Here is a 17,436-nt window from a genome sequence, read left to right as displayed (position 1 = left end):
CTTTACAGCGTCAGAAGCGAATGTATTTCAATAAAATATTCTTGTCAAATTTAAAAAAGGCAAGATCTTTTGACAAATCATTACCAATGTGTTAAATAACCGCCAGCTACAAAGCATTGATGCATGAGCAAACAAGGTAAACAGTGCATGTATTTGTAAATGTAGTTTATTACAGTATCATGTAATATAAAAAATAAAATGCATTTGAATACAAAATATGAGAAAACAACTTTAACATGACAGATGCAAATGATCCCTTTCAAGACTATTTTAAAAAAAAGTTCATGAACATACAATATCTTTGGTTAAATGTGGAGTCATATATGTTACATGTCGGGTAGGAGAGTAACAAACAAACAAAACAATCCCAAGATGCAAACAAATGTGGGGAACAAATTAAAGGCTTTCACAGGCTTTAATTAACATACTTTGGTAAGAAACATGGACTCCAACCCCAACCTTTAACTGATATAAATGATCAGCAAAACCCAGGTTAACAATCATTTACCTAAAAGCCAGTGAAAACAAAATGTTTACAAAACAATGTTAACAGGTCTTGACCTATTTCAAAAATCTTTTTGGCCTTGATACATAATCAATACCTGGAGGTTGAGACTGTAAAAATTCAGGCTTAACAACAACGTGACCTTTCAAGTGAAAACGAATATTCTTTCCAATCCATTTTCTTTTACTTAAAACCCCAAAAACTAAAATGGTACATGCTTTAAATAGATTAAATGTACAAAAGAGACAAACACACTAGCAAAAACAAACAGACACAGGCCATTACTGAAACTAGATATAACTCTGAAGTGTATATTTGTGTACCATAAATGGTCGATGGTTTGACCGCTGCCCGTGTTATGACCGTACAAAGCGCATACATTTCAGGGTTAACCCGAGATCTCGTTTTTTTTCCAACTTGCATCTTCAACTCATTGAGAAAAAAACATGAACTGAAGACCGTTAAAAGTCCAGCTATGGTCATAACAGCATGGCAGCGCAACGTAAACATAGTGGGAATGAAATGTGCAAAATATACAAAAACATAAGAATGAGCAATGACTACACACCCAAAAAACGTCACATTGTGTTCCACTGAAGATCAAACTGACACAGAAATCCTGTTATCCAATAAAACTCCATAGAAAGTGAGTTCAGGAATTTGGTCAGTTACATAGAAATTTCAAAATAGTGTTAAAAGACCATTTTTGTTTCATTTTGTTTGTTTTTTCTCCACAAACATGACGCATATAAAAGTTTAAAATAAGGCACTTATCAGTATCAATATACTGAGTTTTTGGATACACCGAAAAAGATATACCAATTTGTGGATCACAGCAAATGTTTGAGTGTAACACATGTTTCATTTCAAAAAACTCCTTTTTCATCTCCCAAGTGTGGTGGCCTTTGTAACTCGGCCACTGTGCGATAAAATGTCCTATAAAAAGAGCTAAACACATATTGCATAGAGTTTAAACCCTTTCAAAAACCCTTTTAACTCCTGTTTTTTTTTAAATCATTGGAGGGCAGCATGCTTGCTTGAAAACTGCAGAAAGTCATTAATCAGTTACATTTAAATAAAGTCAGTCTAAATGCTTCAAGATAGACCTTAGTAGCACTTACAGCTTGTTATAAAATATTGTTGTGTTGCCCTTAAAGCTGAGGCCTGTTGTTCTTGTGTTGAATATAATCTTCACTGCATTCTTGGAGTGTTGGTCAGATAACATATTCAGATAAGAGTATGAATAAAGACATTCTGGAGTATCTTGTGTCCTGCCACAACTGTTTTCAGATGTGTCCTCTTTAGCAGGTGCACTAGTGTACGTAGTGCTACTTCCTTTGCCAGCAAAACCTCTAGATGTAATAAAAGGGACTTTGGTTATCAGAACTCAAAGTTACAAAAAACACTGAAACCTGTACATTTGCCAAGCTGGCAAATTCAGGTTTGTGCTTCTGTTTTATTCTTGTGAATCATGTTTTAAAAAAAAAGACAAGAAAACCTAAGAGATGTAAAATTCTCCCTTTAAAAACCCAGAGAAATCATGTTGTATTGACGTAGCAGGTGAATACCTCACGTAACCCTGCTTATTCCTGCGAAATAGAGGTCCAGAGGACTTTTCTCAAAGATGCCCACTAGGACCATAAAGGCTTTAGAAAGAAAGTAGATAGCAGACAATGTGTCAGGTGGTTAAAAGAGATAGCAAAGTCTGGTGTAAATGTTCTCCAGTCCACTTCTTAAAGACACTACAAGCCTAACTCCTCATCCACAGGGACAGACTGGAGCTGGGTGAGGATCTTAGAGTCCCCTTCCATCTCCTCTGGGTTCCCCAGCGGTGAGCCGGCTCCTTCGTCTTGCTCCGGCGATGGACTTGCCAGGAGTAGCGACTCTCCGCCAGGTAAGCCTAACAAAGCTGGGTCTACTGGCAGATCCCCTTTGCTGCGAACGTCGAACAGAGTCAGGCTGGCCGATGTGGAGAGCGGCACGGGGCTCCACGCTGGCTGGGACAGCTGGATGTTTGGTGTCAGCCCACTGTACATGGGACTGAGGGTGAGCAGGCTCTCCGGGGTGAGCGTGCTTGGCGTTGTGGCGGTGACGGACTGGTCCAAGGTGTGAGTGGTGGGAATGGCGAGCGTCTGGCTGGTGGCGATAGCGGTCTCTGGAGCACAATACGTCGGAGACGAGTTGATGAAATTCAAGGGAGATGTAGTGAGGCCACTGGAGGTTGAGCATGAGGTGGCTTGAGGCTGAGAGGCCAATGTAATGGTGGAAGGGTTGAGAGCTGGACTCAAACCATTTGCAGAGATGGGTGTAGCATCTGGAACCGGTTTCAGGGGCAGACTGGTGAGCTGAATGCCCGCTGGGATGGTCAGGATCAGCTTCCCCTGTTGGACACTCAGGTAGGGGCTTCCACCGAGGAGGAGGTTACCTACAGCGTTCAAGCACAAAAGGACCGCAATGAAGATGTTTATCGAACCAAACATTTATAACAATATTTTAAAGCTGGAAAAAAAATAATCAGATGATCAATCAATGTAGTGAAATTTCTACAATCAGTTTATATTTCTGGAGCAAAAGAATGACAAATATTTTCCTTTCCGTCATTTGATCATCAGTCTTCTTTCCATTTGTATAATATGCAAAAAAAGATCTATTCGGAAAATAATCAGCAAAATCAAAAGTCAAAAATTAGAATAATGTTTTCGGTTTAACATAATATTTTTCTGTGAACTGTTCTTATAACATACAGTTCAGGTTCATCTAATTCATTACCATAAAAAAGCAAACTAACCAATCATCACAAATGAGAATCTGCAATAGATTTATTTTGCTTGAATATTATTTAATTAGGTTTCTAGTAGGGCTGGGCGATATATCGAGATTTTAATATATATCGATATATTTTCAAACGTGATATGGTACGAGACAATATCGTTTATATCGATTTAAAAAATAAAAAAAATATTTTTTTTAATGATTTTAATATAGCTTATTTTGTGACAAATTGACTTGAATGTTTTATTTGAGATTTGCACAAATGTTTTGTTATTTGCACAACTGTCAACCTCAGTGGAAAAGTCTGCCTGTTACTGTCTACATTGTATTAATTGCACAGTGTATTTTAATTTAATTGTTATGCAGGAAAGGGATATTTGTTTTATTTTATTCAAGAAGCATTTTTATTCTATATATGCAGGCAGTTTATTTTTATTTCATTTGTTTTATACATTTTGATATTGTGCAGACCTCTGTTAATAAAAGGTACCTGTGTGACATTTGGCACGAGGCTTTGTATTAGTTTTTTTAAGGGTTTGCCTCAGAAAAAAATGAAGCTAACAGAGATGCTATGCTATAATGCTTTGGGGGAAACCCCAATTAAGGCGCAGAAAAAATATCGATATATATTGAGTATCGCCATTCAGCTAGAAAATATCGAGATATGACTTTTGGTCCATATCGCCCAGCCCTAGTTTCTAGCACATTTTCTCCTGGTCAACCAATCTTAAAGGGGACCTATTATGGCATCTAATACCTATTTTAAACAGGCCTTGAATGTCTTAAAAACAAGCTTTTGATTGTATTGATTGTTGTTATATATGTTAAAGCAAGAAAAAAAAACTTGTTTTTCATAATAGGTCCCCTTTAAATCTCAGATAATATAAAAAAGATCATAAAAACCGAGTACCTTGAGGAGCAGAGGGCAGCTGAATGATTCCTGGGTTTAGGAGCTGCATTGTCGGGGCCACGCTGGTTGGGGTGACGCTCTGAAGGGGTCTCACCTGGTTTATCCTGAGAGGGCCCTGCGTGACCCCACCAGTTGCCGAAGTCAGAATTTGCAAAGGTACCCCAGCAGAGGGGATGGACAGAGAAGGGCTGGGAGGAACAACTTGGGGTAAAGAAATGTTGGTGGAAGTCTGGATGGAGGAGACTGGGACCAGCTGAGGCATGGAGAGCGGGACCAGCTGTGCAGCCGTGTTTCCTTTGCCCTGAGGGACTGGAACAACTTGTGTTGGGGAGGATATGGAAATAATCTGGGAACCCTGGATTTTGCTGGGCGTAGAGTTCGAAGTTTGTTCTCCCAGCTGGTGCGCCAATTGCTGCGGGAAGTGACTGTTACCAAGTTGTGAGATTGAAACTATGGTTCTGGCACATTCAGACAGGGTACTGGAAACATCTTGCTGCTGATGTGCAGCCCTGTTTCCTGCGTTCAGAGCTTGGAACTGAGGAGCCGGGGAGGCGAGCGGAGATACTGGGACCAGCTGAGGACACTGGGACGCCTGGACTCCTGAAGAATGCTGGACCAGGTGGGATACTGGCGTGCCCTGGATGGAGGGAACAACCTGGGGCAACGAGATGACCTGAGAAGTGGAGTTGCTGGAGGAAACCACAGAACTAGAGGGGTTGAACTGGGAGCCAAAAGTGGCACTGACAACATACGCGCCATGCTGACTGGGGAGGGACACGGCAGAGCTGGAAATGACCATGCCTGAGCATGACAGAGAGGCTGGAAGTGTCAGGGACTCTTGTTGCTGGGGGTTCTGTGTTAGGACAAGTGAAGGGAGACTGGTTGGGGAGGGTAGAGTTGGAGAAGTAGGGGATAAAGACAAAGAAGAAGGCGATGTTGTCTGGCTGCTGCCTTCTGATTTAGAGACACTGATGAAATCCATTTCATTTCCGCTCTCCGTTTTGGGTTGCAGAACAGGAGAAATTATGGCTGGAGGGTTTGAGGCTTGCATGGCGTTAGTGCTCAAAATAACTGGCTTGTTCTCCACGTGTGAGACCTGCGGTTCTGCCAAAGGAACAGCTTGCTGCGGGTGCTGCACACCAATGCCAGATTTGGTTATTACTTGAGCTCCGTTCAGGATTAAAGAAGAGTTGGTCGCAACCGGACTCAGTGTGACTGTCTGACAGTCACTCAAGCTTAGACCGTTAATTATGACGCCAGCACCGGCACTGGAGATCAGCGAATTTCCATTGAGGAGCAATGGCTGGGATGCTGCAAGGAAACCACTGGACCCGTTGAGGATGAGCTGGCTTCCTGTGTTACAAGGGACTGCAGAGACGGAGATGATGGAAGGGGCGCTGGCGGCCTCCTCTGGTTTGTCAGCGATGTCATCCATCGCACTCGCCTCATCCTCTGTACTGTGGTTCCCGTCAGACTCACTAGAAATCAGAGGAAAACAAATAGATTACAAAAAGATACACATAAGGAAACTATTGGATGGTACTGTTTTTTTTTACCAATTAATTATTATAATTATTATTATCATTATTATTACGACTACTACTACAGGTGGAGTGTAAGACAAGGGAAGTTTATTTGTATAGTACATATAATGTACGAGACAATTGAAAGTGCTTTATATAAAACTTTTTTTTTTAAATGCATTAAAAAATAAAATAGTTTAAAAATAGGATTAGACAGACATAAGTGGGAAAATAATAAAACAAATGAGATGCAAGAAATAGAAGTTACAGTGCATTGTGGGTAGTGTTATGAACTCGAATGAATCTAAGGTTCGAGATGTTACAGCCACTACGGGCATCCAGTCAAGGATGCTGCATTTTGAATCTTTTTTCTTTGATATCTTGAACTTTGCCAAGCATGGTCTGCAGATACAAGAAAGATCAAATCAAACATTATTTCTAGATATCACTTATAGGTCATTGTATGTGTCTGCAATCCAGTAGAGGGCATTAAACGTCACAAATTGCTATTGAAACGCTCTCTCTCTACAGAGTTTCTGAACTACGTTCATTCTTTCTTTATCTTGAAATGTATGAACAACATAACATGGTAGTTGACTGACAACATTATTTACAGCTGCAATTACTTGGTTTACATGCACACAATCTTGGCATGAAGTCAACCAAGTGAAATATTACAAGCAGCCACACCGGACTCCTTTGTTGTTGAGCTAAATTACCCCTATTAACAGGTGGCCGATCATTGGCTGGCAGAGAGATCACATGAAACAATCAGAAAACTTACAACTCTTAAGGGGAACACACTCTAAATATTTGTTGCATTTTCAACAGGTAGATTACTGTTACCGTGCTAATGTGGGTGTTAAAATTCAGGTCTGAGTCCAGATCCCCTCCCTTAATTTACTTGACTATTAGTTTTTAGGTTCATTGCTTGAAGCTGAACGCTAACTTTTAATTTTTCTTCTTTGGCTCCAAACACTATTATTATGATATCACTATGATTTGTGTCATCTGCATTGTTAAGGCATCATATTTTGTTCTGTTTTATAATTTGAGGAAAAACAACAGAGGCCCCAGAACTGAACCTTGAGGACCTCCACATGTCATTTTCGTAAACTCCAACTTGTAATTACCTAAAGACACAAAATAGTCCCTGTATTTTAGATAGGAGTCCAACCAGGTAAGTGCTGTGCCAGAAAGTCCCACTTAGTTCTTCAACTGGTCTATCAAGATGTTATGGTCGACCGTGTCGAATGCAGAACTGAGATCCAGTAAGACCAAGACTGAAATGTTGCAGCTATCTGTATTGGAGCAGATTTTATTAAGGACCTTAACTGGAGCTGTCTCAGTGCTGTGATGTGGCTGGAAACGTGACTGGAAACATCAAAACAGTCCTTTAGTGTCAGGAGATTGTACAGCTGTTTAAAAACAGCCTTTTCTATGATTTTACTAAGAAAGGGGGGGTTTGATACGGGCCTAAAGGTGTTCATGATTGACCTGTCTAGACTATTCTTTTTTTAAAGTAGCTTAATGATGGATGTTTTAGGCACTGAGGAGAGATACCTGAATACCTGAGAGATGTATTTATAATCTCTAAAAGATCTGAGGACATACAATGTGCCACAAAAATAATTTACGTGGTAGAGTATCAAGGCAGCAAGTGGTGAAACTCAGGTGATGAATGACATCATCCAGGTTCTTATGAGTGATTGGACAAAACTGTGACTGGTTTCTCTCAGTGGGCACAGAGGAAGCACATATCCTGCACCTAGTATAGGAGCACTGACTGACTGACTGATTATGTCAGTAAGAAAGAGACAAACTCATTGCAGGCGCAGTTGTTGCAGTAGCTTGTCAACAGTAGTGAACAAAGTGCATTATTGTTGTTTTTGGCAATAATATCAGAAAATATATATATATATATATATATATATATATATATATAGTAGTCATGTAAGTGGAGGAATGCAACACCCTTGCATTCCTCAGCTCCATTTTATATATGCTCAGTCTCTCTTTACGTTTTTACACCGTTACTACCGCGTGGTAGATAGTCTGTACAATATAAATACTTTGGGGTTCAGTGTAGCATGAATAGCTCAAAATATCAATAAATCTATTAAAAAGAAAAAAAAGAAAAAAGTAATCACAGCTCACAAGTTTAGAATGTACAGCTGCAACTGACCACCCAATTATTTATATTAATTGTCTGTGAAATTACTTAAAATACAATAATAACTGCATTAATAGTTGCCCCCCTGATATATACAGCTTTTAATAGATCAAGAAATGTTCCCATCCAAGGAAGAACATATTTGATATTTGTGCACAAAAAAGTAAAGATAATTTGTCATTTTGGTTTTCTGTTATTAAGGCTGTATTATAAGTATTATATGGTGGAAATATACAAAACCCTGAATCTGAACAGGCATCAGCTAATACAGAACCAGAAGCACGACTGACAAATGGATAGATGCACAGATGTAGAGTATTATCATGTACATCTCCTGATATCAGCAAATATAACAACTTTCTCTTTTTGCAGAGATGCTCCAACTACCTTTCCCATGCTTTATATTCCAGCCACACAGAACTCATTCCACCAGAGGGACGTTACGGCTGAGCTGACTGGTGGAGTCAAGGTTTTACACTAACTAATTCTGTGAAATCTCAGAGTAAACTGAAGTGGAAGCAGCATCCTGTTTGTATAGAATATGCATTTTTTTCAACCTAACTATTTGGATATATAATTATTTTTCAAAAAGACCAGCAGCACACTAATCAGAGGAGCTAAATGTAGTTATTTACACCTTATGATGATTAGTTTGAATAAAAATGAATAGACTTATTTTATGCGAAGATAAACTAAATAATTCGTTTTTTACGAGTTTTAACGACGGTTACTGGTGGCCAGATGTTGTATGGTATCACTTCTGAACTGCTTTTATTTTTGACAGTGACTACATCCATCAACCCAAATATCCAGTAGAACCCAGCAGAATATTCATCAGGCCAAATATCTGCGTGACTTAGTGTTTCTATATGGATTTATAACTTTAAATCCATTTTAATGGTAATTTACATCAGAGAAAATAAATACTACACTTAACCATTGATTGGAGGTTTATTATTAATTAATAATAATAATAATAATAATAATAATAATAATAATTCATATTAGCCATTGTCTTATTCTAATTATTTTTTATTAAAGTCCGCTGACAGAAGTTGTCTGTCACCTTTTTTTTTTTCTTTTGGCATTTTAACTTTCACGTCATACTTGAGTCTGAACAGACAATCACAGAACTGCCCAGCATTTGTTTTGTTTGCTGGAAAAACTTTCTGTAATAAACACACTTATTCTCCATCTACACAATCAACGATGTAAAGCTTTTAAAACACCCGCTTAGATTCTTAGAAACTCTTTTTATGGCCTCTGTTACATCATGCGAGAACATCTTACCATAGGAGCCGTCTGCCAGACCACTGCAATCCCTGAAGTGGGATAAAGATAAGATTTTCCTCTTATCACAAACTGCCTCCCTCTGCTTGGAGAATCCATTTGCAAGAAAATCTGATTTCAGCCCGTGTGAAAGCATGTTTCTTGGGCTTTTTTTAGTGAATGCTTTTCGCCCTACCCTCTGTCACCCTGACTCTGCAGCCAGCCGTGCAGGGTTTCACGAAATCTGAGCTGCTGTAGGTTCTCTGATCTCACATTTCACAACAAAGCAACATGATCCTGGTCACAGACATGTGGCTTCACTGTTGTCATAAGTCACAACTGTCCAGCTTATCACCTAAATATTAAACATACATATAATAGTTTTGTTTATATACTTATTCTGGCTATTTGTGCTTTGCCCGTCAGGGTTTGTTTGCCAAGTTTTAATGTTTTACTGATATCAATAAATCTACTAAAAAGACAAAAAAGAAAAAAGTAATCACAGCTCACAAGCTTATAAGGTACAGCTGCAACTGACCACCCAATAATTTATATTAATTGTCTGTTAAATGACTTAAAATACAAAAATAACTGCACTAATAGTTGCCCCCCTGATATTTACAGCTTTAATAGATCCAAGGAAGAACATATTTGATATTTCTGCACAAAAAAGTAAAGATAATTTGTCATTTGGATTTTCTGTTATTAAGGCTGTATGATGAGTATTATATGTGAATGCTTTTCGCCCTAACCTCTGACACCCTGACTCTGCAGCCAGCCGTGCAGGGTTTCACGAAATCTGAGCCACTGTAGGTTCTCTGATCTCACATTTCACAACAAAGCAACATGATCCTGGTCACAGACATGTGGCTTCACTGTTGTCATAAGTCAGCAACTGTCCAGCTTATCACCTAAATATTAAACATACATATAATAGTTTTGTTTATATACTTATTCTGGCTATTTGTGCTTTGCCCGTCAGGGTTTGTTTGCCAAGTTTTAATGTTTTACTGATATCAATAAATCTACTAAAAAGACAAAAAAGAAAAAAGTAATCACAGCTCACAAGCTTATAAGGTACAGCTGCAATTTACCACCCAATAATGTATATTAATTGTCTGTTAAATGATGTAAATTACAAAAATAACTGCACTAATAGTTGCCCCCCTGATATGCAGCTTTAATAGATCCGAGGAAGAACATATTTGATATTTCTGCACAAAAAAGTAAAGATCATTTGTCATTTGGATTTTCTGTTATTAAGGCTGTATTATGAGTATTATATGTGAATGCTTTTCGCCCTAACCTCTGTCACCCTGACTCTGCAGCCAGCAGTGCAGGGTTTCAGGAAATCTGAGCCACTGTAGGTTCTCTGATCTCAGATTTCATAACAAAGCAACATGGTCCTGGTCACAGACATGTGGCTTCACTGCTGTCATAAATCAGCAACTGTCCAGCTTATCACCTAACATTATATATACATAGCATACATATATATATTTTTTATTTTAATTTTTTTAATAATTTTGTTAATTCACTTATTCTGGCTAATTGTGCTTTGCCCGTCAGGGTTTATTTGCCAAGTTTTAATGTTGGCAAAAAAAAAAAAAAAAAATCTGCTTTCAGCTGCAAATGATAACTTTTGAATGTAATCACTTTTGCCGCACACATGTTGGATAAAAGGCTGATTTATGGTTCCGCGTTACACCAACACAAAGCCTACGGCGTACGGTGCGCGTCGCCGCGTAACCCAACGCCGTCGATTTAACGCAGAAGCATAAATCAGCCCTAAGTGTGTGCAGTGCTGGCCGCTCTTGCCTCTTGCTGTGCGTCCCGGACGGCGTCCTGTCCCTCTGCCTGCGGTTCTTGAACCAGTTGCTGACCTGCGTGAGGGACAGCCCGGTCACTTTGGCCAGGTTCTTCTTCTCGTCCGGGGTGGGATACCTGTTGCTCTTGTAGCACTCTTTCAGGGCATTGCGGGACTTCTCCTTGAAGCAGTACACGGTCTCCTCCCCGTCCCAGATGGTCTTGGGCAGGGGGAACTTCTTCCTGAGCCGGTACTTGTCCACGGCGCCCAGGCTGCGGCCCCGGGACCGCTCCGCCTCCCTGTAGCGGGCTCTCAGGTACAGGTCCTGCAGGAAGCCGTGGTTGCACGGCTGGAAGTCGTGGCTCTCCAGGATGCCGTACAGCTCCTTGAACTCCTCCCGGTGGAAGGCCACCAGAGCCCGGGCCTTCAGCAGGGTCTCGTTGCCACGTAGCAGCTCGGACGAAGGAGGAACGGTGGAGAGAAATCTCCACAGGCGATCCACATTGCCCGCCTGCAGAAGGGCCTCGCACAGACACGAGACCTGCTCAGTGGAGAAGCTCAGCGCAGACTTTTGGAAACTTTGGAGTAACTCTTCCGAAACCTGCTGGGACGGATCTCTGTCTTGCTTGGACTCAGCTGCCGATGATGGCTCCTCTGGACTGTTGTCAGACTGCTCTGTAGACTCTAAAGAAAAGGAAGCCATTTTCACTTTAACTTTTTTTTTTCCACTACTAGTTCCTCCTCCCCTGTCCCTCCCTCCCTCTGGTGATTTCCATCCTCCTCCAGCCGTCCAGACCTCCAGCAGCTCCGCCTCTGCTTTAAACACACCTACCTGCAGCTAGACCGGGGTCTGCAACCAACATGTTGAAAGAGCCATGTTGGACCAAAAACACAAAAAACTTATATATATGAAAGTCTTGTACAAGCCTTGGAATGAAGGCAACCAGGGGTGGAAAGTAACAAAGTACATTTACTCACGTTACTGTAATTGAGTACTTTTTAGGAGTAATTTTCTAAGTAGTTTTTTAAATATATGTAATTTTTACTTTTACTCGAGTACATTTTGACCCAAGTATTTTACTTTGCTACATTTGAACCCCCTCACGTTACTGAGTACAAAATGTATGGTGAAAAAATTAAATGCGGGCAGAAACCAGCCACGAAAACAACCAAAACCCTTGGCCAAACTTGGAAGACTTATTCGCATTCAAACGCACAAAAGGCAACAACATTATAATGCAGTGTAAAATGTGCCTGCCCGGCAGAGCGGAGCTTTCAGCATTCAAGACTTCAACATCTAAAAAAATGTACTCGAACAAGTGTGGATGTGTACTTTAATATGCCTCCAAGTTGATTAATTTGATTCGTGACTCATCCTTTTTTTTGCATTAAATAACTGAAAGTAACTTTTACTCAAATTACATTTTAAATGAAGTACTTTAGTACTTTTACTCGAGTAAATTTTTAGATGAGTACTTTTACTTTTACTTTGAGTAGGATTTAAGCAAAGTAAAGATACTTTTACTCAATTACAATTTTTCAGTACTTTTTCAACCTCTGAAGGCAACACATGCTGCATGTATCTATATTAGTATTACAAAGTATATTTATACTCTGCTGAGGCTGCTGCCCCCGCGACCCGGTAACGGATAAAGCGGGAGAAGATGAGTGAGATGAGATGAGTGAGAAGTATATTTATAAGTATATTAAGTATATGTATTAGTATATAGTGTAGTGTAGTATATAGTGTTGTGGCCATTTGTAGACGAGAAAAAAGATAATAGAAAAAGAAGTTTCTTCAAAAGTTACAAAGGGCTACAAATGCACCAGGTCGGTTTGGCTTACTGAGGCAGATAAAAATCCAGTTTCCAGTCAAGATCCAGTTTAAGATGATTTATTTTCCATTGTTAACAGCAAACAAACATGCTTCAAACATGCTGCTGCTGTCCCGCTGCCTCAGGTAAAAAACATTTTCCCTCCCAGTGCATTACCTGTCTTGACACACCTGGGCTGCATTACCTTGCCCTCAATTAAATGATTGAACTACTTAGTGCCCCCTAGTGTTGACCCATAAATGGACAATAATAAACAAACAAAATAAACTAATGAAATAGCTCCTTCATATAGTATGTAGTATATAGTATATTAGTATATAGTATATATACTAGTATATAGTGTATATTAGTATATATATTAGTGTATATTAGTATATTAAGTATATTAGTATTACAAATATATCTAAAAGTCTTGTATAAGCCTTAGAATGAAGGCAACACATGCAAATGCACGTCGAGAAAAAAGTCGAAATTCCGAGAAAAAAGTCGAAATGTTGAGAAAAAAGTCAAAATGTCGAGATTAAAAAGGAAAGGAAAAAGAAGAAAACAAAGAAAAAAGAGACAAAAAGGAAAAAAAAGAAAAAAAGGGAAAAAAAAAAGGTATTTTTTTTACAAACCTCCAGGGAGCCACTAGGGCGGCGCTAAAGAGCCGCATGTGGCTCTAGAGCCAGAGCTAGATCATCAACATACACTGCAAAAACTCAAAATCTTAACAAGAATATTTGTCTTATTTCTATTTAAAATGTCTAATTTTTAGTCAAAAAAATATCTCATTACACTTAAAACGAGACTCATCACTGGAAAAAACAATAATTTTCACCTGTGTCAAGTAGATTTTCCCTTAAAATAAGTAGAAAAATCAGATCTGCCAGTGGAACAAGATTCTTTTGCTTGTAATGAGAAGATAAATCTTGTCCCACTGGCAGATTTTTCTACTTATTTCAAGTGAAAATGTCAAGTGTTATGAGATTTTTTGACTAAAAATTTGATATTTTAACTAGAAATAAGACAAATATTCCGGGTAAGATTTTGAGTTTTTGCAGTGTATACAGTTGTGTGAAAAAGTGTTTGTCCCCCCTCCCGATTTCTTATTTTTTTGCATGTTTGTCACACTTACATTTTTCAGATCATCAAAGATAACACACGTAAACACAAAACTTTTGGTTTATAGACATGCAAAAACAAGGCACGTGTAGGCAAAAATAACCAAATTAAGAAAAAGGCAAAAGTTGAAATGAAACAGCGAAACTCGTAAAACAGGATATCTGAACACATACATAAATTTGACTCTTTTGTGAAATTTTATAGAACTAGAGGTTTAACTACACGTATAGTTTTTTTTTTGTTTTTTTTTAGAGGTCACATTTATGATACAAAAAGTGGGCAACAATTTAATTATGAATAAATGTTTTATTTTTTGGATTCATATTTTATTTTTGTTTATTTTTTCTTTCTATATGAAAGATGCCAGAAATTTGTTTAAAAGAGACTAAAAATTTTGTTTTTTTAGTCCAGCTGTTTGTTTATTGAGTTCAGGAAATATACACAGTACAACTGTACAAACCAGTGATTTTTTTTCCTTTTTGTTTTATATTTAGGTAGATTTTAATTAATAATAGGAAGTAATCTTCGTGGAACATATTTCACGTATATTTAACATTATTTGTAAAAAAAAGTGTCTCCGTGTTTGTTTGTATTTTGTTTGCTGTGTTCTTCCAGTCGAGTCTGAGGTAGTTTATTATGTCAAATGATATTAGTACAAAGATATGCAAATGTCAAGTGCAGCAGGATTCAGTTTGTAATATGCTGAAATGTTCTATACAAATAAACTTGCCTTGCTCAATATGGTATTTTCTGGATATTTTTTTTGCTAAAGTTGTCAATTAGGCCAACTCAACTTGAGTTTTTTCTTTGTCATATGATTAAAAATCAAAGCTTTCATTTTAATGTACATGCCTGAACTAGTCAGAGAGGCCAGGTGTATAGGACAAGTAATCGGATCTGATCTTTGTGATATAATAAGACATGTGACCTGCAGATCAGCTGTAGGAATGTACATTTTCACTGTGAGCTTGCTGATTGAGGGCTTGTCTCGGTTCCCACAGCTTCTCTGCTCTGCCCAGCTGGCCTTTGGCAGGAGGGTCCCCTATTATGAGCCAGGTCCTGCTCAAGGCTTAGGGTTTTTCTCCCACTAGGGGAGTTTTCACCTGCCATTGATTATGTTTATGTAATAATTGCTCATGGGTCATGTTCTGGGTCTCTGGAATGTGCCTAGAGGCAGCTTGTATTGTTATAGACAAGACCTAGAAGAACTCATTACTCCCCAAACCTCTACCCGCACCCTCAGATCTACAAACTGCTGGCTCCTCTGGGTTCCCAACACCAAGCTCCCACCATGGGTATAGGAGGCAAATATGTTGTTGTTCACTCTGGGTGTGTGTGGGTGGCGCTGTGTTGTTACCTGAGCCACAGGTATAAAGGTGATTACGTTACATTTGTTTGACAGATGTTTGGCCCGGAAGGGCAAAAGGTTTTTGACCGCTGTGGCGCTAAAACTTACAAACGATATGCTTTGTCTGATCAATCATAATGAAGTCGCAATAAATTCAGTTCTAATTGCATCAGAAGAAAAGCGTCCTGGCTTGTCCGTCACTGCCGGGGAACGTGGGCAGCAGCAGCCAAAAGCGCGTCGACCAGGTTCTAGGTCAAACATTCTCAGTAGCCAAAAAGCATTAGGCTTGGCTCCTTCAATGGGCGACTGGGCCTTTTGCTCAGTAGCACCCCGCTTATGGAACAGTCTCCCTGACCATCTAAGGGCGGCACAGACACTGGACTCTTTTAAGACTGGCCTAAAAACCTTTTTATTCAGGAAGGTGTTTTTGAGTTGGGTTTTATGACTTATTATTGTTAGTTTTAACTATGTACTGGCTCTGTGGTACTCTGAGATTTCTGGATGAAGAGTGCCTTACAAATTTAATTTATTGTTATTATTATAGATGCATAAATACATACATAAAATCGAATTAAATTTAATTATTTTCTGTATTTGGTCATTTGTTGTTGCACTCATTTTTTTTCTTCTGTTATATTGCATGCGAATAACTGAGGAAGAGTCTTGTCTTGCGAGGTGTGTGTGTGTTTTTAAACTTTATTTTTAAAGATTTTTATATTTTTGACATTACAACTAAAATGTAACAATGACATAAAATTAAAAGCAAAGCAAAATAAAAGAGAGAAAAATAACAAAAGTGCACAGAAAATTGTATCAGGTCAGTGAGCCAATCTGATATCAACCACATAGCCACATAGCAAGCATTGGAAGTGCTCCTCCATCAAAAGTCCCAAACATAAATCCCAGGCCATCAATTACACATATGTATACACCAACACAGAGGGATGTGAAGAACCTGTGCAACTGTCTATCTTCATAAACATCTGCCTCACATTCTCACAAAGATGTACACACAACTCCACACCCTCTTCTTCACCCATCAAAATAAGATGACCACTTCCACCAGTAAGTATTAAATTTACCCATATTGAGGTTCAAGGAGAAGGTTATTTTTGTGATTTATCTTTTCAATCGTACAGTGAAGAAAGCAAATTAAGCGAACTGAGAAATTCACAGTTCCAACTATTTCCAGTCCTCACAAACACATTTACTGTCAAAAAATATTTTCAGCTTGCTTTAACTTAATGACACCTCATCTCTAAAACTAACTATAAACAACAAGCGTCTATTGTTGGCTGGTTTTACAGCCGCTAAAAGGATGATAGCCTGTCGCTGGAAACCACCACATGCACCATTGGTGAGGGAATGGCTTTTTACTTACAGTGTTGTGCCGTATTCAGCACCCCTGCCATGAAAAGCATCCCCTCGTCCCTTGTTACCTCTGCCAAGGAGATTGTGTTTTCACCCACATCTGTTGATTTGTTTGTCTGTTCAAAGGGTGCATTCTGTCATTTTTTTTAAAAACTATTTTTTTTTTTTGCATTTTGTGATAGATATGCAGGTATCAAAACCCTTCTGGTTTTGAAAGTATTTATTATTTTCTTATTATTATTTATTATTTTCTTATTATTATTTATTATTTCCTTCTATTTATGTTATTGGTTATTTTCTATATTATTGTTTGAATATTTAATTTATTATTGATATATTTATTTTATTTATGTTTTTTCTAGCAAGACTCAATTTAAAAAATGTTTTTGTTTCGTGTGATGTTGAGTGTTTTCAACATGTTGGTTTTATGACAATAAATCTGTAAATGCTCTCAATTAATGAGTTTGTATACACATATCCCAAAAGAAGAGTTGATGTGAACAACTTACACTAACCTATTACAAGACAGGGGGTGCTTTTCACGGCAGGGGTGCTGATGAATACGGCACAACACCGGGATATTGCACAGCTTGAGCTTTCTACAGCTCGCCTACATTATGCCAAATCATCAAATATCAATTGCTGGTCAAATCTATTAGAGAAAATGTCTGATAGGTTATGAATGTTTGTGGTCCAACTCGTCCATGCTTTACATGTTCTTTGTCTGTTTGGTTTTATGTTTAGAATGGCTTATTTAGTGAATGGGAATGTCATGGATTCCTGGATGGCAAGGGGAGGGGGTTGGGAATGGTGTACGTG

General features: G+C 38.6%; 1 protein-coding gene across 1 annotated transcript; it reads right to left on the bottom strand.

The window, feature by feature from the left end:
- Nucleotides 1-1,507: 1,507 nt before the first annotated feature.
- six5 (SIX homeobox 5) lies at nucleotides 1,508-11,707 on the bottom strand. Its single transcript, XM_061719404.1, has 3 exons — nucleotides 10,971-11,707; nucleotides 4,188-5,665; nucleotides 1,508-2,930 (listed from the first exon to the last, which is right to left on the bottom strand). The coding sequence occupies exons 1-3, from the start codon at nucleotides 11,660-11,662 to the stop codon at nucleotides 2,248-2,250; spliced, it is 2,853 nt and encodes a 950-aa protein (XP_061575388.1). The 5' UTR covers nucleotides 11,663-11,707; the 3' UTR covers nucleotides 1,508-2,247.
- Nucleotides 11,708-17,436: the final 5,729 nt, after the last annotated feature.

The sequence above is a fragment of the Cololabis saira genome, chromosome 4 (genome assembly GCF_033807715.1).
Source record: "Cololabis saira isolate AMF1-May2022 chromosome 4, fColSai1.1, whole genome shotgun sequence".
In the NCBI taxonomy this organism is placed as follows: Eukaryota; Metazoa; Chordata; class Actinopteri; order Beloniformes; family Belonidae; genus Cololabis; species Cololabis saira.
This window is presented reverse-complemented; position numbering and strand designations above follow the sequence as displayed.

Coding starts and splice junctions, on each gene's coding strand:
- six5 (XM_061719404.1), bottom strand. CDS start 11,662: ATGGCTTCCTTTTCTTTAGAGTCTACAGAGCAGTCTGACAACAGTCCA. Junction 5,666..10,970: donor TCCGGGACGCACAGCAAGAG/GCAAGAGCGGCC, acceptor TCTGATTTCTAG/TGAGTCTGACGGGAACCACA. Junction 2,931..4,187: donor GCTGCCCTCTGCTCCTCAAG/GTACTCGGTTTT, acceptor TGAACGCTGTAG/GTAACCTCCTCCTCGGTGGA.